At 44.9% G+C, this 22,692-nt stretch overlaps 1 protein-coding gene across 2 annotated transcripts in view; it reads left to right on the top strand.

Moving 5' to 3' along the window:
- Positions 1-14,573, top strand: part of Unc45b (unc-45 myosin chaperone B) — a 30,349-nt gene extending 15,776 nt beyond the window's left edge. The window contains exons 10-19 of one of the 2 annotated variants that reach the window (XM_013013190.1): positions 288-382; positions 593-734; positions 1,298-1,438; positions 3,555-3,682; positions 4,457-4,523; positions 5,749-5,862; positions 6,204-6,319; positions 8,743-8,860; positions 12,207-12,362; positions 14,081-14,573. In XM_013013190.1, coding sequence (XP_012868644.1) covers positions 288-382; positions 593-734; positions 1,298-1,438; positions 3,555-3,682; positions 4,457-4,523; positions 5,749-5,862; positions 6,204-6,319; positions 8,743-8,860; positions 12,207-12,362; positions 14,081-14,341 — 1,338 coding nt within the window. In that variant the 3' untranslated portion in view covers positions 14,342-14,573. The remainder of the gene's footprint in view (positions 1-287; positions 383-592; positions 735-1,297; positions 1,439-3,554; positions 3,683-4,456; positions 4,524-5,748; positions 5,863-6,203; positions 6,320-8,742; positions 8,861-12,206; positions 12,363-14,080) is intronic. The other variant, XM_013013191.1, reaches the window with a different exon arrangement.
- Positions 14,574-22,692: the final 8,119 nt, after the last annotated feature.

Raw genomic sequence — 22,692 nt, forward strand, 5'->3', positions numbered from 1 at the left:
TCAATTCCTCAGCACCACATAAGCAAAAAGAAAAAAGCTGGAAGTGGCACTGTGGCTCAAGTGGTAGAGCGCTAGCCTTGAGCTGAAGAGCTGAGGTACAGCGCCCAGGCCCAGAGTTCAGGCCCCACGACCGGACCCCCCCCCCGCAAAAAAAGAAATCAGAAGAGGGGTCCCCTGAGGAAAAGTATGTGTCCCAGGAGAGGCAAACCGGACAGTATGGGACCCATGGAGCAAGACCTGGCCCTAGCTCTGGGGCCTGATCTGCATACACATCTGCTCTCCTGCAGGGACTCTGTAAGCTTGGCTCTGCCGGCGGCACTGACTATGGTCTCAGACAGTTTGCTGAAGGGTCCACCGAGAAGCTGGCCAAGCAGTGTCGAAAGTAAGAGAGTTGTTCCTCCCAGTCCCGTGTCTCCTCTTGGACCTCTGTTGTAGAGGGGGTGGGGACTCTGGGCCATCTCTGGGGCAGTGGGCATTGGATAATGTGAAGTTCTTCACCTCTGCTTATGATCCTGAAGTCGTTTCTGTCTTGACTGGAGGCCTTTACCTTCTGTACCATCTCTCCCTCCTCATTTCTCCCTCCTCACTTCAGATGGCTGTGCAATTCTACCATAGACACTCGGACTCGACGCTGGGCTGTGGAGGGCCTAGCCTACCTCACACTGGATGCTGATGTGAAGGATGACTTTGTTCAGGACATCCCTGCTCTGCAGGCCATGTTCGAGCTGGCCAAGGTGACCTCATGGAAGGGCTCTTGCACCTAGGCCCAAGGGGATTGGATGGCTACATCATCATCCTGACTCTCCTCCCTCTCCTGCATAAAACTGCATTGGTTCCTTTCCTTCTTTATGACTTTCATCCTACTTGGCTTATAGGTGGACTTGTAGTGCTTCCTGCCTTTTTGGCAGAGGGAGGGTGAGCAAGAGAATGGTATATCTGCCTATAGCCCATAGGAAGTGAGGCCCTGTGGACGATCCCTTTCCTCCAAGGTAGTGCCTTACCTCCTCTGGAGCAATTTCCACTAGGACCAGATTCAAGTCTAGCTCCCAGCCAGTCCATACCCAGGTGCTAGAACTGGGTTTGTAAAGGAGCTACAAAGCCAGGAGCTGGGTATAGACATTTCTGGTCACTCTCTCCAAGGTGATGTTGGTTTTATGAGTAGGGCTGACCCTTGGTCCTCTGTGTCACAAGGATTTCTCCACAATGAGCTCCAAAACCCACTGGCTCCCAAGCTTCTGTGTTCTTATGGGTCTTCTAAGCAGAAGCCAGATGCAAATTTCTGTTCTCTCTCCTCCAGACCAGCGATAAGACCATCTTGTACTCAGTGGCCACCACCCTGGTGAACTGCACCAATAGCTATGATGTCAAGGAGCTCATCCCAGAGCTGGTACAACTTGCCAAGTTCTCCAAGCAGCATGTGCCTGAGGAGCACCCAAAGGTGGGTACTGGGGGCCCTGAAGGGGATGGGGGTGCTGTGCCGCCACACCTCCAGAAGGAGTGGCTTGGAAAAAAATGTGTAGCGCAAGTATGAGAGGATTGGATCAATCAGAGATGATTCTGGTAAATTTCCCCACCAGGTGGCACTTATGTCTATCTTTGTTTTAATTTTCCATCTTGGAAAAGAAACACTTTTTTTTTCTCTATTAAGCATATGGAGCTGTGATGAATGGTTCACAATTTATGTTGTCAATTTCATGGCTGTGAGACCATTTTATCTCATGCTTCAAGGCTTATAAAACTTTGAATTTTGGAGCTATCTGGATTTGGGGATATGAGTGCTGAGTAGGAATAAAAGAAAAGAGGGCTAAGGGTCAGCATTTGTCCAGAGGTTACAAATCCTCTGGAGGTCATAAGGTATGATAATTTCCTGTATACCAGGGCAACATTTGAATATTATCTGCATATAAATATATGTTCAAATCATTTCCAGCCAGGAAGATCAATTTCAATGTTTGAAGATAGATGTACAAGAGAAAACAACCCAGGCACTGATGTGATCACGTGACCACTGCTAATATTTGACATATTACCCTCCAGAGCCTTTCTTTCCTTGAACATCTTTTCTTCCTTCTATATAGTCACAATAAGAATGGAATTATTTTGTGCCAGGTTTTGGGGGGTAAATAGTGTTTTCTACATTGCTATCTCATTCTCTGAAGCTTTTCTTTTCTGGTATCAATACAGAGACTGGAACTCAGGACCTGGGTGCTTGCTGTTCCTGAGCTTTTTTGCTCAATGCTAGCATTCTACTATTTGAGCCACAGCTCCACTTCCAACTTTTTGGTGGTTAATTAGAAATGAGAGTCTTGTAGACTTTCATGCCTGGGCTAGCTTTGAACTGTGATCCTCAGATCTCAGTTCCCCCTGAGGAGCTAGGATTACAAGCATGAGCTACCAGCACTGGCTATGAAAAGCACAATTTTGATTTTACCTTTTTTGTTTGTTGTAGGGATTGAACTCAGGGCTTGGTTCTGTCCTTGAGCTTTTCTGCTCAAGGCTAGCGCTCTACCACTTTGTACCACAGCTCCACTTCTGGTTTCTTGGTGGTTAATTGGAGATAAGAGTCTCACAGACTTTACTGCCCAGTTTCAGCTTGAACAGTGATCCTAAGGTCTCAGCCCCCTGAGTAGCTAGGATTACAAGCATGAGCCACCAACTGGCTATGAAAAGCACAGGTTTTAATGTTAAAATTCTAGGAGAAGTCACAATCCAGGTAGCAGCAGGGCTGTTCCTTCTGGAAGCTGAGGGGAGGGAGAATCTATGTTCTTGACTAGATTTTTGTTGGTGGTGGTGGTGGTGGAGCCTGAACTCTGGGCCTGGGCACTGTCCCTCAACTCTTCAGCTCAAGGCTGGCACTCTACCTCTTGAGCCACAGCATCACTTCTGGCTTTTTCTGCTTATGTGTGCTGAGGAATTGAACCCAGGGCCTCATTCATGCAAGGCAAGCACTTTACCACTGAGCCACCTTCCCAGCCCTGATGGACCAGATTTTTTTTTTTTTTTGTCAGTCCTGGGCCTGAACTCTGGGCCTGGGCGCTGTCTCTCAGCTCTTCAGCTCAAGGCTAGCACTCTACCACTTGAGACACAGCGCCACTCCTGGCTTTTTCTGCTTATATGGTGCTGAGGAATCGAACCCAGGGCCTCATGCATGCAAGGCAAGTGCTCTACCACTGAGCCACCTTCCCAGCCCTGGACTAGATTTTTATCAGTGGCTTCTAGCTGCCACCTCTGTCCCTTGGCCTGTGCCCTCTAATCACTCCAGCCTACTTGTCACATTTCCCAGTACTGACTTCCATCATCTTGCCTTGGGGTTATTTTGTGATTGGGTTGTTCCCCCATAGATAATCTAGGATTATCTTCCCATCTATAAAGCTCCTTAACTTGGTTATCTTGAAAACATCCCTTCGGTCACATAAGGACATATGCCATCACCAGGGACTAAGTTGTGGTCATTTTGGGGGCCACTGTTCAACTGTCCATGGGAAGTCAGTCCTATGCCTCCTATATGGCCTGATGCTCAGGCTCCTCCCCAGCACCACCCTTTTGTCCCCCAGGACAAGAAGGATTTTGTCGACATCCGGGTAAAACGGCTCCTGAAGGCGGGCGTCATCTCAGCGCTAGCCTGCATGGTGAAAGCCGACAGTGCTATCCTCACCGACCAGACCAAGGAACTACTGGCCAGGTGTGTCTTTGGTGGGCTGCAGGGGACAGAGAGACAGTAGATAGAAAATATGAGGACTAAGTGAGGGGTTGGGCTACTGAGCATCCTGGGAAAGAGCCATCTTGTGTCGGGGTATGTGTGTGTGTGTTACTGTCCATCCTGGCTACTTGTGTCCCTAGAGATGAAAGGCTGGATCTCTGTGCAGACTGGTTGGGAGGAGATAGGTTAGTGTAGTGGATACCATAATTTGGGGGGGGGCAGTGGTACACAGGGCTGGTTGGAGTGCAAGCAGTGGCTTTCAACCGGCCAGACTGGAGGATAAGCAGACTGGCCTCCAGGAAGGCTTCCTGGCAGTGGTGACCACTCAATGGAGTCCTCAAGGGAAGGACAAAAGCTATTCAAATGCAGAGGAGGGAAGGACTCCAGGCAGAGGACACAGCATATGCAAAGGCACCGAAGATGGAAGACAGAGGATGGAGAACGAGGGAATTGTGGGCTCTCCTATAGTATGTCTGGAGCCTGGGATACCTGGAAGGAGGTGACACTAAGACCTGAGAGGAGGCCTGGCTAGACTGATGATCATCTCCATAAACAGTAATGGAGTGGCTCTTTGCAGTCTCCCTTGACCTCGCTTCTGTCCTGGCCACTTATACCCGTGCAACATTTCCCCCGTATGCTCTTTCCAGGCATGGGTGTGCAAGGTGTGCTTGCTGGACTTTCTCTGTTGTCTGGAGTTTTCCAGCTCTGACTAGTCTGAGAACATGCTAAGTATTCTCCTTTGTTCTTGGCCTACAGGGTGTTCTTGGCACTGTGTGAGAACTCAAAGGATCGAGGCACCATTGTGGCTCAAGGTGGTGGCAAGGTAATTAGACAAGATCGAGCCCTTGCTTTCCTAGATAGGATCTGCTGGGGAGGAGCACATACTCTGTATGTGTGTACTCACATGTGTGTGTACCCACGTGTCTGCAAGTAGGCACAATCCCACTTGCCTGGCTCAGGATCACTGCCCCCCAAACCTCCTGGAATAGCCTCTCAGTTATCTGCCCTGTGTGTGCTTATGGTTCCCAATCCAATTTCTGCTTAATATGATGATGCTCTGGTATAGATAGTTTGGATTTTATTTACCCTGCCTGGTAATGATGAAGATGGAGACCCCAGGCTTTTCATAAAAGCTTCTAGTTGTATCTCTGTGTGTGTGTCTGTGTGTCTGTGTGCATGCATTGGTACCAGTACTGAGGATTAAACTCAGAGCATTGGCTTTCTGCTTAGCTTATTTTGCTCAAGGCTGATACTCTACCATTAAGCCATGCCTCCAGTTCCGGCTTATTGCTGGTTTATTGGAGATTAGAGTTTCTTGGATTTGTCTACCTGGCTGGATTGGTTTCAAACAAGGATCCTAAGCACTCTGCCTCCTGAATATGTAGAATTACAAGCATGAGCCACTAACACCCAGCTTGTAATGGCATTTTGCTTTCCCCTTTCTAGCTGTATAACATGGAGAGAATACTTGCTCTCTAAGAGCCAGTTTCTTCATATGTAAGATGGGGGCAGGGAAGACATTCATTTTTTTCAGAATGTCACAGACATTAAATAAACCATAGTAAAGTAGTACTAAATACACTACACATATATGCTCAACAAAAGGCTGATGCTGTAATTAGGTTTAATTTGCTTGGGCAAAAAAGAAAACATCTATTTAGATTGTTTTTCTAAAAGCTGACGGAGCCTATGGATGGGTAGGAGAACGGGATTAAAACCTCCATAGGCAGAAGTGGTATAGTGGCTCAAGTGGTAGAGCACTTGCCTTGAGCTGAAGAGCACAGGGATAGCGCCCAGGCCCAGAGTTCAAGCCCATGACTGACAAAACAACAACAACAACACACAAAAAAACACCTCCATAGGCATTGGGCACCAGGGAAGAGAATCCATAATTAAGGATTTAATTATTTTCCATGATACCCAAGGGCTGATTATGTCACAGAGACTTCTGAACTTCTGATGGCCCAGACAGACAGAGAGATGGCAACTAGAAAGGGAGGAACATCTGGATGTCTATGGCCAAGCAGTGACTCCCATCTTTCTTGCAGGCACTGATCCCTCTGGCTCTGGAGGGCACAGACGTGGGCAAGGTGAAGGCAGCCCATGCTCTGGCCAAGATCGCTGCTGTCTCCAATCCGGACATCGCCTTTCCCGGGGAGCGGGTGGGTCTCTGCATTGAACGGGGAAGGAGGAGAAGGGTCTTTTCTGTTCTTAGGGGACCCGTCCCCTCATTATCCTACTCTGGAGCAGGATATGGTGCTGTCACCAAAAGGACAAGGAATTGGAGATGTTCAGACTCAGGTGGACAGGATCACTGTCCCCAAAAGCTCAATTCTCTCCTTTGTATTATAGAGGAAATAGCCCTGCTGCTCAGCATCAGTGTGAAAATTAAGTCAGACCCCAGGATAGGATGGGCTTTGGGAATTGGAAGCTGGTCAGCTGTAAATGTCAAGGATTGGGGAAATGGTTCCCCCTGACCAGAACTGCACCCCATTCCTTACAGGTATATGAAGTAGTACGGCCCCTGGTGAGTCTCCTAGACACCAAAAGGGATGGGCTTCAGAACTATGAGGCTCTCCTTGGTCTCACCAACCTGTCTGGACGGAGTGAAAAACTCAGGTGAGTAGGGATGTGGATGGGAGGGAGGTGGAGGGGGCAGAGTGGAGAGAGTGTCCCATAGTGTTAGGTGAAAATTTCACACACACACACACACACACACAGATCACAGGTAAAGCTGCTTTGCTCAGAGGTCAGTATGGAAGGCACTGGGTGGCAACAACCACGGGAGGGGTTGGAGCTGGGAGACTAGACAGAGAATGGATGCGGCTAGAGGGATGCAGAAGCGTTGTTTCCAAAGTGGTGAGGATACTACCAGATGGACAATGGGGATGACACTGTTGTTTCTTAAAATAGGGCCTTGGGGAGACATACTGGGTTCTCAGTTTCAAGTGGCAAAAACAAAAATAAAAACAAAAAACCCTCAACCCTAACGGGGGTATGATGGAGTGTGGTGGCACACACCTGTAATCAATCCCAGCACTAAGGAGACTGGCAGGAGAGTTATAACTTCAAGGCCAGCCTGGGCCATATACTGAGACCCTGCCTCAAAAAGAAGGAGAAAAGCTGGGTGCAGGCAGCTCATGCCTGTAATCCTAGTTATTCAGGAGGCTGAGATCTGAGGATCCCGGTTCAAAGCCAGCCTGGGCAAGAGTGTCTGTGAGACTCTTATCTCCAATTAACCACCAGAAAACTGGAAGTGGCGCTGTGGCTCGAGTGGTAGAGCGCTAGCCTTGACTGAAGAACTCAGGGACAGCGCCCAGGCCCAGAGTTCAAGCCCCACGACCACCACTACCACCACCACCACCAACAACAACAACAAAAAAAAAAGGAAAAAAAGCCATCCATAGTGGAACATGCTTGTAAGTCCAGTTACTTGGAAATGGGGATTGGAAGATCTTGGTTTAATGCCAACCTGGGCAAAAGTTAATGAAACCCCATCTTAAAACCAAGTATGGGGCTAGGAAGGTGGCTCAGTGGTAGAGTGCTTGCCTTGCATGCATGAGGCCCTGGGTTTGATTCCTCAGCACCACATATGTAGAAAAAGCTGGAAGTGGTGCTGTGGCTCCAGTGGTAGAGCACTAGCCTTGAGCTGAAGAGCTGAGGGACAGTGTCCAGGCCCAGAGTTCAGGCCCCATGACTGGCAAAAAACAAAAACAAAAAACAAAGTATGGACCCCCCCACAACCAAGTATGTTGGGCACCAATGGCTCACACCTGTAATCTTAGCTACTCAGGAGGCTGAAATCTGAGGATCACAGTTCAAAGCCAGCCCAGGCAGAAAAGTCCCTGTGAGACTCTTATCTCCAATTAACCATTCAAGAACTGTAAGTGGCAGTGTGGCTTTAGTGATAGAGCACTAGCCTTGAGCTCAAGGAGGATCAAGGACAGCACCCAGGCCCTGAGTTCAAGCCCTACAACTGACAAAAAACAAATATAAGTGTAAGTTATTTATATCTGTTATCCTACCTACATGGGAGTTGCAGGTAGGAGAAGCAATACAAAGCTGGTCCAGTTAAAAGAAAATCAAATTAAAAGCAAAAGGATTGGGGGTGTAGCTCAAATGGTAAGGCACCTTGCCTAGCAATCTTAAGACTCTTGAGTTCAAATCCCAGTACTGGAGGGAAAAAAGAATCTGAAATAACCAGATTAAGCCAGATTAAGGTTTGGTTTGATACAGAGGTTACAAAGTTGTCCCAAGTACTGGTCTTTCCCTCTCCTGCTTTCTATTCTTTGTCTTAATTCTGATGACATTCCCCTTCTCATGGGTACAAGGTAGCTCTGGACCTCACATTTCCTGGGCTTCATAGGAAATGTGATAAGGCAAGAAAGAGTCTGGGAGGGTGGGTGCCAGTGGCTCACGCCTGTAATCCTAGCTACTCAGGAGGCTGAGATCCAAGGATCATGGTTCAAAGCCAGCCCCAGCAGGAAAGTCTGTGAGACTCTTATCTCTGATTAACCACTAGAAAACCGGAAGTGACACTGTGGCTCAAACGGTAGAATACTCACCTTGAGCTGAAGAGCACAGGGACAGTGCCCAAGCCCATAGTTCAAGCCCCACAACTGACTACAAAAAAGAAAGAGAGGAGGTTGGAGGGGTGGTTCAGATGGTAAAGCGCTTGCCAATGAGCAAAAGCATCAGATACCAAGTTTGAGGCCCAGCCTCAGACAAAAAAATAAATAAAAAAGAGAATTTCTTTTCTCCAACAACAATACAAAATAATTTCTCTTCCCCAGCAATACAAAAGAATCTCCAGGGGGGTGACATGTTCATTCCAGAACCATCACTCAGACCAAGTGGCTTTTTGCCACTTAGTTTGGACTCCTTGTTGTCCCTCCTGGAGCTGGCTCAGTGTCATTCAAACCCTCTTGGCTGAGGATATGGGAGGGACTCCATGATCAGGGCAGAAAGGCCCTGGGTGGCTGAAATCCCCCATGCTCACTGAAGAGGACTCACGGTCTCTCTACCTCCACCCTTCACCCCAGGCAGAAGATCTTCAAGGAAAAAGCCTTGCCGGACATCGAGAACTACATGTTTGAGAATCATGACCAGCTGCGGCAGGCGGCCACTGAGTGCATGTGCAACATGGTGGTCAATAAGGAGGTGAGGTGGGCCACTGCCTGGCCAGAGCATGGCGAGGGTAGTAGGGCATGAATGGGGACATGAAGGACCAAGCCAAAGGTCAGACGCGGGGCTATTACAACAGCATTAAAGTCAACATTTTGACCCAACTCCACTAAAAAGTCTTTCAGCAAAGTAGCAGAATACAAAATAATCACACACACACACACACACACACACACATGCATGCACACACACACACAAATGAATGTTTTTTCTATATATCAAACAGTGACCAAGCTGAGAAAGAAATCAGGAAAATAATTCCAATCACAACAGATTAAAAAATAAATACATAGGAAGAAACTAAGGAGAAAAGAAAGAACCCTACAATTAAAAGTATAAGACCTGAAGAAAAAAGACATTAGAAGTTGGAAAGACCTTCCAGATTCATAGACCAGCAGAATTAATATAATGAAAATGACCAAATCACCAAAAGCAGTCTAGAGATTCAATGCAATTCCCATCAAAATCTCAATTTCTTTCTTCACAGAAATAGAAAATCAATCCTAGAATTCATACAGAAACATAAAAGTCACAGTGATCCTGAGCAAAATGAGAAACACTAGACATATCACAATACCAGACTTCAAATCCTATTACAGAGTTATAGTACAAAAAATAGCTTGGTGCAAAACAACCATGTAAACCAATGGAACAGAAGACCCAGAAATAAACCCATACAACTACAGTCATCTGGTTTTTGACAAAAGGAAAAAAAAAGCATACATCAGAGAAAAGACACCCTGTTCAACAAACCATGCTGGGAAACTGAACATCCATCTAGAGGAGACTGAAACTAGGTCCCTATCTCTCTGTACAAAAATCTATTCAAGATAGAGCAATGATCTTAACGCATAACTTGAAACCTCAAAACTACTACAGGAAAACACTTGAAGATACAGGCTAGACAATTATATTCTGAATAGGACTCCATTTGCTCAGGAATTAAAAACAAGAATTGACAAGTGAGATAGTATCAGATTGAAAAACTTCTACACATCAACAGACAACCCACACAGAATGGGAGAAAAAAAAATCTTTTCTAGCTACTCATTAGATAAAGGATTACTATCCAAAATATACGAAGTTCAAAGCATTAAACACGAAAAGGTCAAATACCCCAATTGATAAATGGGCAGATGAATTGGAAAGTTTTCAGAGGCATAAAAATGGCTAACAAATACATGATGAAACGGTTAACACCTTTTGCCACAAAAGAAATGGAAATAAACATGACCCAGAGATTTCATCTCAGCCCAGTCAGAACGGAACTCATCAAGAAAATGAACTACATACAGATGGTGAGAATGTGCATGGGGATAGAGAGAGAAGGATCCTGTTACTAGGAATATAAACCACTACAGTCACCACAGAATAGTAAAGGGTTTTATCAAGAAACTAATAATGGCCCTGCCTTATGATCCTACCATACCACACTTAGGCAGATACCCGCAAGAAAGAGACCCACACATACATCTTAATTGTAGCTGTCTTCTCAATGCCCACAATGTGGAATCTGCCTAAGTACCCAACACGTGATGAATGGATAAAGAAAATTTGGCGTATCTACACAATGGAGTGTTACTTAGCAGGAAAATGAATGGAACTAGAGACCATTATGCTGAGTATGATAAACCAGGCTCAACAAGCTACATTTCTAGCTGGGCTCTGGTGCCTCTCCCCTGTAATTCTAGCTATTCATGAGGCTGAAATCTGAAGGATTACAGTTTGTGGCCAGTTCAGACAGAAAAATCAGAGACTCCATCTTCAAAATAACCAACAAAAAAACCAGACTGGAGGTGTAGCTCAAATGGTAAGCTGCAGCTGAGCAAGCAAGCTGAGTGAGCTCAAGGTCCTGAGTTCAAATCCTAGCACAGGGGTGGGTAGAATATTCAAATATTATGCTTTAGGCTAATAATCAGAATATAGACTTGAAAGGATGATGATAGCAATAATAATGGGACACAGGGCTGGGAAGGTGGCTCAGTGGTAGAGCGCTTGCCTTGCATGCCTGAGGCCCTGGGTTCTATTCCTTAGCACCACATAAGCAAAAAGAAAAAAGCCAGAAGTGGCGCTGTGGCTCAAGTGGTAGAGCACTAGCCTTGAGCTGAAGAGCTGAGGGACAGTTCAGGCCCCATGACCGGACCCCCCCACCCCAACAAAAAAAGAAAAAAAAGAAACCTGGGTCAAGAATGTATATTTTGGGGCTGGGAAGGTGGTTCAGTGGTAGAGCACTTGCCTTGCATGCCTGAGGCCCTGGGTTTGATTCCTCAGCACCACATAAGAAAAGAGAAAAAAGCCAGAAGTGGTGCTGTGGCTCAAGTGGTAGAGCGCTAGCCTTGAGCTGAAGAGCTGAGAGACAGCGCCCAGGCCCAGAGTTCAGGCCCCACAACCGGACCCAAAATATATATATAATAATGGACATGGATGTAAAAGGAGGGCTGTGTTTGTGAGTGTGTGTGTGTGTGTGTGTGTTTAGCAGAAGGTGGGGAAGGTGTTGGGAGAGGAACACGTATCTATGAAGATAGCATGATAAAACCCACCAGATACTATTTGAAAAAGGAGGCAAGCAGAGCTAAGGGAGTCTAGCAGAAAATGTGAGTTTGATCCAAGTGCGTAATACACATCTATGGGACTACCATAATTAAATCACCTTGTACAATGAATGTACATTTAAAAAAAAAGTTTAAAAGCTGCCTCCTTCCTTCCATGTTGATGCCATGGAAGAGGTACCTGTAAGCATTTACGCTACCTGGCAGTGCCACACCTCCCCTCTGCTCTCTTCTGACAATAACTAGGCCACAGCTGCCTCAAGTTGTGAGAGGAGGTGGGGGTGGTGCTATCTTTGGCTGGAAGTTGCTCCTTCTCCAGCCCCTGAACTTTCGGATGGCAAAGTCACTGTTCGACAGACCCTGAAGACCCTGGGTCATGGACGAACCATTCCACGTTCCCCAAAAGGAAGTGACTGACAGGTTCTTCACACATCATCTACCTGAGTCTTGCTTGTCTCTCCCCGCCCCTACCCCGGAGGTGTGGATGCCAATACAGGTGGTAGAGCACATTATTTGGAGAATCTCTTATTCTCTTTAACTTTGTAGTTGTGTGTGTGTGTGGGGGGGATTTCCAGCTCCTCCAGCCAGCCAATCAGGGAAGTCTTCCTGGGAGATGTAGCATAGACCAGCAGTTCAAAGGAAAACTTCAAGGCCTCCTGGATCAGAGAACTTCAGCTTTATCTTCCCCTCCTCAAAAGGCAACACTGGGGTATGTTTTTTCTCTGAGCATGTACTTCACCATTCCCTCCCCCACTCACTACTACCACCACCAGGTACAAGAGAGGTTCCTGGCTGATGGGAATGACAGGCTGAAGCTGGTGGTGCTGCTCTGTGGGGAGGATGATGACAAGGTGCAGAACGCAGCTGCTGGGGCCCTGGCCATGCTGACAGCAGCGCACAAGAAACTGTGTCTCAAGATGACCCAGGTGGTAAGTGTGGGCCCCAGGGACAAGAAGGGACCCAGATGATCTTCCTGGGAGCTCAATTCCCAAGGTAATCCCTCCCCTAGCCCACTCTGTTCCTATCATCTGAAGAGAGGAAAGTTCACTCTTAAAGCTGCCCTTTGTCTCTTTAACCTCATCCTTTGGATTTCTGAGTGTGCTAGCTTTGACCTACCCACTCTAGGCTCAGCCTTTGCCTTTGGTGCTGCAAAAAACTCATCACTTAAGAAGCACTGGGTGCTGGTGGCTCATACCTGTAATCCTAGCTACTATTCAGGAGGCTGAGATCAAAGGCTGATGGTTCAAAACGAGCTCAAGCAGGAACATCTGTGAGATTCTTACCTCTAATTAGCACCAAAAAAGCTTGAAGTGGCTAGGTGCTGGTGGCTCACACCTGGAATCCTAGCTATTCAGGAGGCTGAGATCTGAGGATCGTGGTTTGAAGCCAGCAGAGGCAGGAAAGTCCATGAGACTCTTTAATTAACCCCGGAAAACCAGAAGTGGAGCTGTGACTCAAAGTGGTGGAGCACTATCTGTGAGTGAGAGGCCCTGAGTTCAAGATGACCACCACCACCACCACCACCACACACACACACACACACACTCACACACAAACTAGAAGTTGAAGCTGTGGCTTAAGTGGTAGAACACTAGCCTTGAACAAAAAAAAAAATCTCAGGGACAGCCTGAAGACCCTGAATTCAAGCCCCAGGAATAGTGTGTACATGTGCGCATGCACACACACACACACACACACCAGAATAATAACAGGGACATCCCTGTCCACATCCATCCGTGGTACACTTTCTGCACTGCAGTCTTCCCAAGAAGCATTTCATTACAATGACACAATGAGGCAGAGCACTGTTACATGAAACTCCCGGGGCTGAGAAAGAGCAGGTAACACTTGAGGTCATGCCCATGGGAAATGCCAAGCTAGAGCCTCAACACTGGTGCCTCTGGCTCTAGTTCATATGGATAGCCATTATCTTCAGTTGCCTTCTGTGCATCTGCTGCAGAGTCCAACAGCCTCCTGGAGCTACTCTCAGCCTTGGCAGGGTGCTCCAGAGTCCTGCCTCCCCAAACTCTGCATGGTGGCTAGAGGAAGCATGGAGAAGATTCACTCCAGACTCTTGTGTTGATTCCAACCAAGACTAAAGAGTATGCTTGTATGCCTGGAGCTCTTGTCTCAAAGGGCACCTGGCTTAGCTTGTACCCAGGGTAATGATCTTTTCTGAACACTCTTTATCACCATTCTGCTCAGGCATGAGCGGACCTATCTCTTTGCTTGTCAAGAGATAGATGCCAGGTACTGGTGACTCACACCTGTAATCCTAGCTACTCAGGAGGCTGTAATCTGAGGATTAAGGTTCAAATCCAGCTGGGACAGGAAATTCTTATCTCCAATTAACCAACAAAAAGCCAGAAGTAGAGGTGTGGTTCAAATGGTAGAGTAAAAAAACTAAGAGCACGTAGGCCTTGAGTTTAAGCTCTTGGACACACACACACACACACACACACACACACATACACACACACAGAGGACTAGATGGAGATACTAATCCTCTTCCAGATATGTGGCATAACTCTGTTACCTAGCTGTTGGCTTGACCCATATACTTGCTCTTTGTGTTGTCCTCAGATTTCCTTCCTCTGTATTCCCACTGATTTCTGGAAACCTTCCTTGCCTGCTTCTCTTATTCCAGACATCACAGTGGTTGGAGATTCTGCAGCGACTCTGCCTGCATGACAAGCTGTCTGTGCAGCACCGGGGCCTGGTCATTGCCTACAACCTGTTGGCAGCTGATGCTGAGCTGGCCAAGAAGCTGGTGGAGAGTGAGCTACTAGAGATCTTGACCGTGGTGGGCAAACAGGAGCCTGATGAGAAGAGGGCACCAGTGGTTCAGATAGCCCGGGAATGTCTCATCAAGTGCATGGATTATGGCTTCATTAAGCCAGTGTCATAGTTAGGAGTCCACAGAGATGTTGGGGCTGGTCCTGTACTGTGTAGACTCCTGAGCTGGGAAGTTCCTGGAGTGTGAGTTCATCTATAAGGAATCATAGCAATGGCGATGAAGTCTTAATATATAGGAAAGACTTGATTGTCCCTTGAATTGTGAATCTTGAATTGAATGTTTCACTGGCATCCCGCCTCTGTACATGTCCATGGTCTAGAAATTTCTAGAATAACTCTCATCATGATGGGGTTGGGGTTAGGGAAATAATCCATTCTGTACCCATTCTAAGTCCTAGATAATGGGCTGAAGTTTTTTTATATTTTGGGAAAATGGATTGTGTGGAAAGGTAGGACAGAACAGGTATGTGTCTATAAAGATTAGCACCCAGGTTGAGTTTGGATGCTAATCTGTGCTAGCACTCCTGTTCTGAACTGCATGTCTCACCAGCAGGGCCCTGTCCCAGCCTTCTCCCCATCCAGTTACCCAACTATCAGGGAAACCTAATTCATGTACATCAGTATGACACTATCTTGGCAATTTGCTTGGGAAAGTCTTCTAACCAAGATGGACATGATGAACATATATAAGGACAACTCTAATAAAAAAGATATAAGTCATTGATGCTCACATCTTAGCCACTCAGGGAAAGATGTGACATTGTTAGACACAGTGCTTCAAATACCATCAGTATTATTCTCTCTCTCTGTGTCTTTTTTCTCCTTCTCAGCTCCCAACCTAAGTCCCAACTTTGATTTCCTTTGAGTTGACTTCATTTCCTGACAGCCCTACTCTCTGGAGTTTAGCAGCATCAGACTTACATACTTGTTATCGTTTATTATAGAAGAGAATTAAACAATAAACAATTCTTCATGGTCTCAGCGGACCTGAAAACCCCCGGGATGGTTGATATGCCTAGATTGGGTCATTTTCTAATCCTTGATCCAATGATATCCAGAGATTGATGGTTAAGACTAAGTTGAGAGAGAGATTGCATCCTTCTCCAGTTGACATAAACTGACTAGATTACCAGGCAATGGAAAAGAGGTGTTCCCACAAAAGAATGCATATTGGGCAGATGAAAGAAAATGTTCTGTACATTAGTTCAGCCACAGAAGAATGACACAGGTAATATACTTATAGATACAAATTTCTCAATAATACTGCAGTTCCCATAGGGTTCAGATAATTATGGTAGAGTATGTCACTCCAGGATGTCCTAATTCTACCCATACTTATTGAAGACTCATTCTGATATCAACATTGGGTAGAGGTCAGGGCATTCAGATTTATGGTTCTTGATTAAAATAATTAAAATTATTCAATACAATAAATATAATTACATATGCATGAAATATCAGCTAGAAGAGAGAGAGATTTTTGGAAAGTTATACTATTAGGAGATGGAGGAAAATCTTAACATCATACCCCATTCCATCCTGCCAGAGAGAACAGGAGGGGGAAATCAGGAGAATCTGAGTTTCTCAGAGGTTTCCTTTGTACTAACAATACTCCAAACAATCTTTGCTAACTCTTGCATGAGCTTCTTTTCACTGCACAAAAATATGTTCATTATTTCCTTCTTCTGATGGATTGCCAACACTGAGATATGGCCTTTTCTGAAATATACAGGTTTGTTAGTAGTAAATGATGTGATTTGGCCTGTGTCCAAGTTCTTCTTTTCTTCTCTCTCCATATTTAGGGTTGATTGGGTGTGTTAAGTTCCTTATACGGGAGGACATCTCTGAGAGATAGGACCACTGCCAAACTCATTTCCCTCTCATAAGGTTAGAACCCACATGGCATTCTGTGCCAGTTGGATAAATCTTATTTGGGTTGGAGAGACCACATTTTTTTTTCTAAAACAAAACCAAACCACCAACTCACTTTACTTCTTGTTAAATTCTTGGGGGAAATATGGCTATATGGCTTCCTCGTCCAAGTCCATGGCAGGAAGTTTGCTTCAAGATTTAACAAGGACCATGCCACCATTTCCATGAGCATGAATTATGTTTCTCCAAATTGCTCTCATTTTGTTCAGTTTGTTGTCGGGAGTCACTGTAATCCTGCATTTGGGAGAAGGCTGAGACATGAGTATCCAGAGTTGGAGGCCAGCAGCCTGAGCTTCACAGATCTCTCTCTCTCTCTCTCTCTCTCTCCCTCTCTCCCTCCCTCCCTCTCTCTTCTTTCTGTCCTTCCCTCCCCGTCCCTTCCTCCCTCTCTCTTCTTTCTGTCCTTCCCTCCTTCCCTCCCCCTCCCTTCCTTCCTTTATTCCTTCCTCCTTTCTTTCCTTCCTTCCTCCCTCCCTCCCTTCCTCCTTTCCTCCCTTCCCTTTCTCTTTTCTTTCTCTCTCTCTTTCTTTCTTTCTCTTTTTCTCTTTCTTTTCTTTCTTTCCTTCTTTCTTTCTCTTTGTACACATAAGCACATACCTTCCTCAAGGGGAATACAGTCTCAATTTTGAGAAAAACCGAAAGGGGTATCCCTTTGGTTCCAGAGACCTTGCTTGTCACCAGCAAAAAAAAAAATGACCTCATATCACACCTTCCTGTCACATTTGCCTTCTAGAAGTTCTGTTCCCAGAAGGCCACCAGAGGCTCCAAGATAGTGGAGAAAAAACAGACTACATTTTTAACATGATTTTTTTTTTGGCCAGCAAATAGTCCGAAAAGATCCAGGGGAAGCCAATAAGCTTGGGAAGGAAAGTGAGTTCCTTAATCTGACATTCACCATTAGCTTGCTTACCATGGTCTGGCCTCTTCATAGAGGCATTTAGGAAATACTGTGAAAATTCGGGCTCCAGTGACTCAGGAGGTAGAGGTAGAAGGATTGTAATCCAGGGCCATTCTGACAAGAGTGTGAGACCATAAAGCAAAAGGATAGGGGCATGGCTTAAGTAGTAGAACACCTATCTAGTAAGCCCAAGCCCCTGGATTCAATCTCTAATACCATTTTTTTTTAATGCTAGAAGAAATAAACTTTGTTTCCCACTGCTTTGGTGATTGAAGTGATTAGCTTTTCCAACTGGAATGGAGTCACTTTTTCTTTCTGGCCACAGGTAAGAGGGCTGTATCAGTTACTTTCTCCTATCTGTGACCAAGATACCTGAAAGAACAGTTTCAGAGGGTCCTGAAATGCAGGGTAGCCTGGCCCCATATGTGTAGGCAGAGCACCATGGCAGCAAGAGAAAGAGTGAGAGGAGCTTCTCCACCTCATGGTAGACAGGAAGCCAAGAAAGAAGAAAGGACTGTAGACCAGTGAGGCACTTCAAAGGGATATCCTTAATGATTCATTTCTTCACCTCCTGAAATCTCTAGAACTTATGAAGATGTCACCAATTGGAAACCAAGGATTCAACACATTAACCCATGGGGAGCATTTCATATTCAAATCACCACAAAGGCTCTACTTAGCAGAGGTCTATTTCTTTTCATCCATACCTTGTTTCACTTTGTACACATAAATACATCTCTTTCTCGAGTGGAATACAGTCTCATTTCAGGCATAAACACCTTCAATTTTGAGAAGAACCGAAAGGGTCTCCCTCTGAGTACTTACTACCAAGATGGATCCCTAAATATCTGGTTAACTGTTTGATGATGGATTCACTTCCCCTCACAGGCACTGCCAAACTGCAATAATGCTGGCAGCTGCAAGCAATGGAATCTCAAGAACTGTGAGCTAACCAGACCTCTTTATTTTGATAGCCTAACCAGTTATTTTGTTATAGTAATGATTAATGAACAACAGACAATACAGCTGGTTCAGAATACCCCAACTCCAACCTGGTACTCTGCATTTACAACCAGCAAAACAAGAAATGACTGTGCAGAGATTAGTTGATTGGTACAGTTGTTTTGCTTTATTTGCACAAAATCTGGCATCCTTCAGTTTGTGATTGGCTAAGGGTTCTCCCATCCTAGGATTGGATGCTCCAATTGGCTGAGGCTCAGTTGCTCAGGTAACAGGGTGTACAATTTGCTCTTACATCTAGAAAATCCATAGTTCACTGTTTATGGAGGTCATTTTGGAACACATTTGGAACACATTTTGAAATACCTTTTCTGGATTAGGTCAAACTTGATGTTCCTATGACCACAGTTGATGTCAAAGGAAGCCTTAGAAATAGCACTTTTTATTTCAAGTTGACATGTGCTCCTTTAAAATAGAAAGTATAGGGGCTCCAAATGTGGCTTAGTGGTAGAGTGCTTGCCTAGCATGCATGAAGCCTTGAGTTCAACTCCTCAGTGGCACATACACAGAAAAAGCCAGAAGTGGCGCTGTAGCTCAAGTGGTAGAGTGCTAGTCTTGAGCAAAAGCAGCTCAGGGACAGTGTCTAGGCCTTGAGTTCAAGCATTGGACTAGTTAAAAAAAAAAAAAAGGAAAGTATATGTAATCAAGTGACAATTTAGCTGTCTCTTGTGTGAATCAAGAGTAAAGAGAATTGAAGCAGGCTACAAAAAAGGAAAAAAATCATAACACGATTTAGAACGTTCTGGCTAGGAAGTGAACAAAATGTGTGGGTAGGATGAAAATATAGAAGTCAGGAGCTAGGAATGTGGCTTAGTGGTAGAGTGTGTGCTTGCTTGCCTAGCATGCATGAAACCCTGGGTTGGATTCCTCAGTACCGCATATACAGAAATAGCCAGAAGTGGCGCTGTGGCTCAAGTGGTAGAGTGCTAGCCTTGAGCAAAAGAAGCTCAGGAATAGTGTCCAGGCCCTGAGTTCAAGCCCCAGGACTGGCAGAGAGAGAGAGAGAGAGAGAGAGACAGACAGACAGACAGACAGACAGACAGACAGAAAGGAGAGACAAGAGAGACAAAGAATATAGAAGGAGACATTTATGGTAGAAAATTAAGTAGATAAAATCTTGTGTGTGTGTGTGTGTGTGCGCACGCGCCAGTTTGGGGCTTCAACTCAGGGCATGGGCACTACTCTGAGCCTTTTTGCTCAAGGCTAGCTCTCTGCACTTGTACCACAGCTCCACTTTCAGCCTTGTTGGTGCTTAATTGGAGATAAGAATCTCATGGACTTTCATCCCCAGGCTGGCATCAAACTATGATCCTCATATCTCAGCCTCCTGGATAGCAAGGATTACAGCTATGAGCCATTGGCACCTAGCACAAAATTTTACTATAATACCTTTTCTAGACAGTTCCTCTCCCCAAGCTATCACTATCTTCGAAATTTTCCCCACCATTGTTTCTACTTTGCTTCCCATTTAGTAATAGTATGATTTTTAATGCTTATCTTTCTTTTTTTTTGGTCCGGTCATGGGGCCTGAACTCTGGGCCTGGACGCTGTCCCTCAGCTCTTCAGCTCAAGGCTAGCGCTCTACCACTTGAGCCACAGTGCCACTTCCGGCTCTTTTTTCTGCTTATGTGGTGCTGAGGAATCGAACCCAGGGCCTCCTGCATGCAAGGCAAGCGTTCTACCACTGAGCCACCTTCCCAGCCCTTTAATGCTTATCTTTAAAATTCTAAATATACTTAATTTTCGTGAATAGATTGATCCATGTGAAATGATGTTTTTGTCAGGTGATGTGATGTATTAAGAAACCTTTCTGCTTGCCCATGTAATTGTAACCCCTCTGTATGGTATTTTCACAATTAAAAAAAAAAAAAACCCTTCTGGTTGGGCACTAGTGGTTTACACCTATAATCCTAGCTGCTCAGGAGGCTGAGATCTGAGGATTACAGTTCAAAGGAAAGTCCCTCATACTCTTATCTCCAATTAACTACCAGAAAACCAGAAGTGGTGCTGTGGCCCAATGTGTTTGAGCAACTGGCCTTGAGCAAAATATCTCTGGGACAGCGCCCAAGCTTCCGAGGTCAAGCCCTACAACTGACAAAAAAAAAAAAATAAAGAAATAGTAATAAAGAAACTTTTTCTATATCATCATTTTCCACTGTAATTTTATTATTACTGTATTATCTTTAATTATACAAGAGTTTCAATTCTACAGATCAGTTTGTGAGTACAATGAATCTTCATCATTCCTCCTCATTTCTGCAAGCCCCACCCATCCCCTCAATTTTCCTAGTTCCACTTTCATTTGTTTACCACCTGTCCTAACCTCATCCCCCAACCCCTCACACCTCAAGTACTGGCTTCCTGGTATTCATTTTGTGAGACTAGGAGTTAGTTGTTCAAAGAAGTTACACTATCAGAATTCTCCCCTACCTATAGCATACTATAGTTAGTACATTTGCATACATCTGCATATGGCCCTCCACATGTTTGCATATATACTTATAAATGAAATATAATATCTACATATAAAAGAAAATTTGCATTCTTAGTATCTCTGGGCCTGACTTACTTCACTTAAGATAGTTTTTGCCCAGGTCCATCCATTTCTTTGTAAATGTCTGTCATCTTTTATAGCGTCTCTCCTTGGGCATGAGATTTTTATACTGTCACAGTTAGATGTCATTTGCTTATGACTTTGTCATCCTTTCCCCCAACTTGGTTTTCAATCTCAGGTCTACAGTTCATTATTGTCAGCAGCCAATAATGATCCTTTTGCCCAACATTCTTTTTTCTTTTTTTACGGTGCGGTCATGGGGCCTGAACTCTGGCTCACGGCTAGTGCTCTACCACTTGAGACACAGCACCACTTCCGGTTTTTTCTTTTTGTTTATGTGGTGCTGAGGAATCGAACCCAGGGCCTTGAGCATGCAAGGCAAGCACTCTACCACTGAGCTACCTTCCCAGCCCTCTTGAGCCTTTTATACTTTAGTTCTTCTTCAGGTAGGCTCTGGACCAGACTAGACTGCAATCCTCCCACTTTATGCCTTTCTGTGTACCTGGGGTAACAAGTATGCACCATTATGCCCAACTTTTTTTTGTTGAGATGGAGTTTCATCAACTTTTTGCTTGGGTTAACCTTGAACCATGGTCCTCTTGAGCTCTACCTTCTTAGTAACTAGCATTACAAGTGTGAACCACCATGCCCAGCTGTTTTTTGTCCTGATCCTGGGGCTTGATCACAGGGTCTAGGAACTGTCCCTGAGCTTCTTTGGCTCAAGGCTTGTGCGCTACCACTTGAGCCATAGTACCACTTCTGGCCCTTTCTAAGTAGTTTGTTGGAGAAAAGAGTCTCATGGAGTTTCCTGCCTAGGCTGACTTCAATCTTCAGATCTCAGCTTCCCTAGCTGTTAGGATGATAGGAGTGAGCCCCTAGAACCCAGCTTGCCTAGTGGTCTTTTTACAAATATATTGAACCACATATTAAATCAACAATAAATAGAAATTAGTCTGCCTAGGAACGAACATCATGTTTTTCTACTTGGAAAAGTTACCCCTAAAAATAACCCAGCTGAGTTATATATTATTCAGTAAAAAATAATTACTTTTGGGCTAGAGCATGACATACATAGATATTAGTGCAAAATCACTGTAAGTAAAATAAGGATGTATACTATTCTATTTTTCTAATAACATTTCCTTTCTAAAGCATTGATGGAATCATTTAGTTGTCAAGACAGAAGTCCCCAAAAGTCAACTGTTCATTTTCTAGGGCTATCTTGAGCCTTTTGTAGTTAGCTTGAAATTGGCCATGGGGAATAAATGCCATAATATTAGCTCTCAGATTAATAGTCTACTTCATAGTACTCTTTTTTTTTTTTTTAATTTTGGTGCTAGTCTTGAGTCTTAAACTCAGTACCTGGGTGCTGTCCTTAAGCTTTTGTGCTCAATGCTGGTGCTTTACCACTTGAGTTACAGTCTCACTTCTGTTTTTTTTGGGTGGTTAATTGGAGATAAGGGTCTCATGGACCTTCATGCCCGGGGTGGCTTTGAGCCATGATCCTCAGATCTCAGCCTCCTGAGTAGCTGGGATTACAGTTATGAGCCACTGTCACCTGGCCCTTCATATTACTCTTAGGGCCACATGTTCCTGGAATCTTGATAGCAAGAAATAGCTGCACCAGTCTATGTTTTACCAGACAAAGAAGGAAGAGTCAGTAGCTCTCTTCTGAGTTATCAAAGAAAACTTACTAGGTTTTGACAAATGGAATTTCAATGGCAACATGTAAAGCATCGACGAAAAGCATTAATTCAGACATCTGATGACGACTGGATTTCTAAGAAGTTCCATACACATAATATATGGCAACACCTCTGATGTCAGTTCTCTTAAGACTCTTACATAGAAATAAAGTGTTTCAAATTGTATTAATCACCTTTTTTATGAAACTGAAGGACAGACCAACTATTTTTTGTTGTTATTTTTTGGGGGGGAAGGTCCGGTCGTGGGGCCTAAACTCTGGGCCTGGGCGCTGTCCCTCAGCTCTTCAGCTCAAGGCTAGCACTCTACCACTTGAGACACAGTGCCACTTCCAGCTTTTTTCTTTTTGCTTATG

This window comes from Dipodomys ordii, unplaced genomic scaffold (assembly GCF_000151885.1).
Source record: "Dipodomys ordii isolate 6190 unplaced genomic scaffold, Dord_2.0 Scaffold19, whole genome shotgun sequence".
Taxonomy (NCBI): Eukaryota; Metazoa; Chordata; class Mammalia; order Rodentia; family Heteromyidae; genus Dipodomys; species Dipodomys ordii.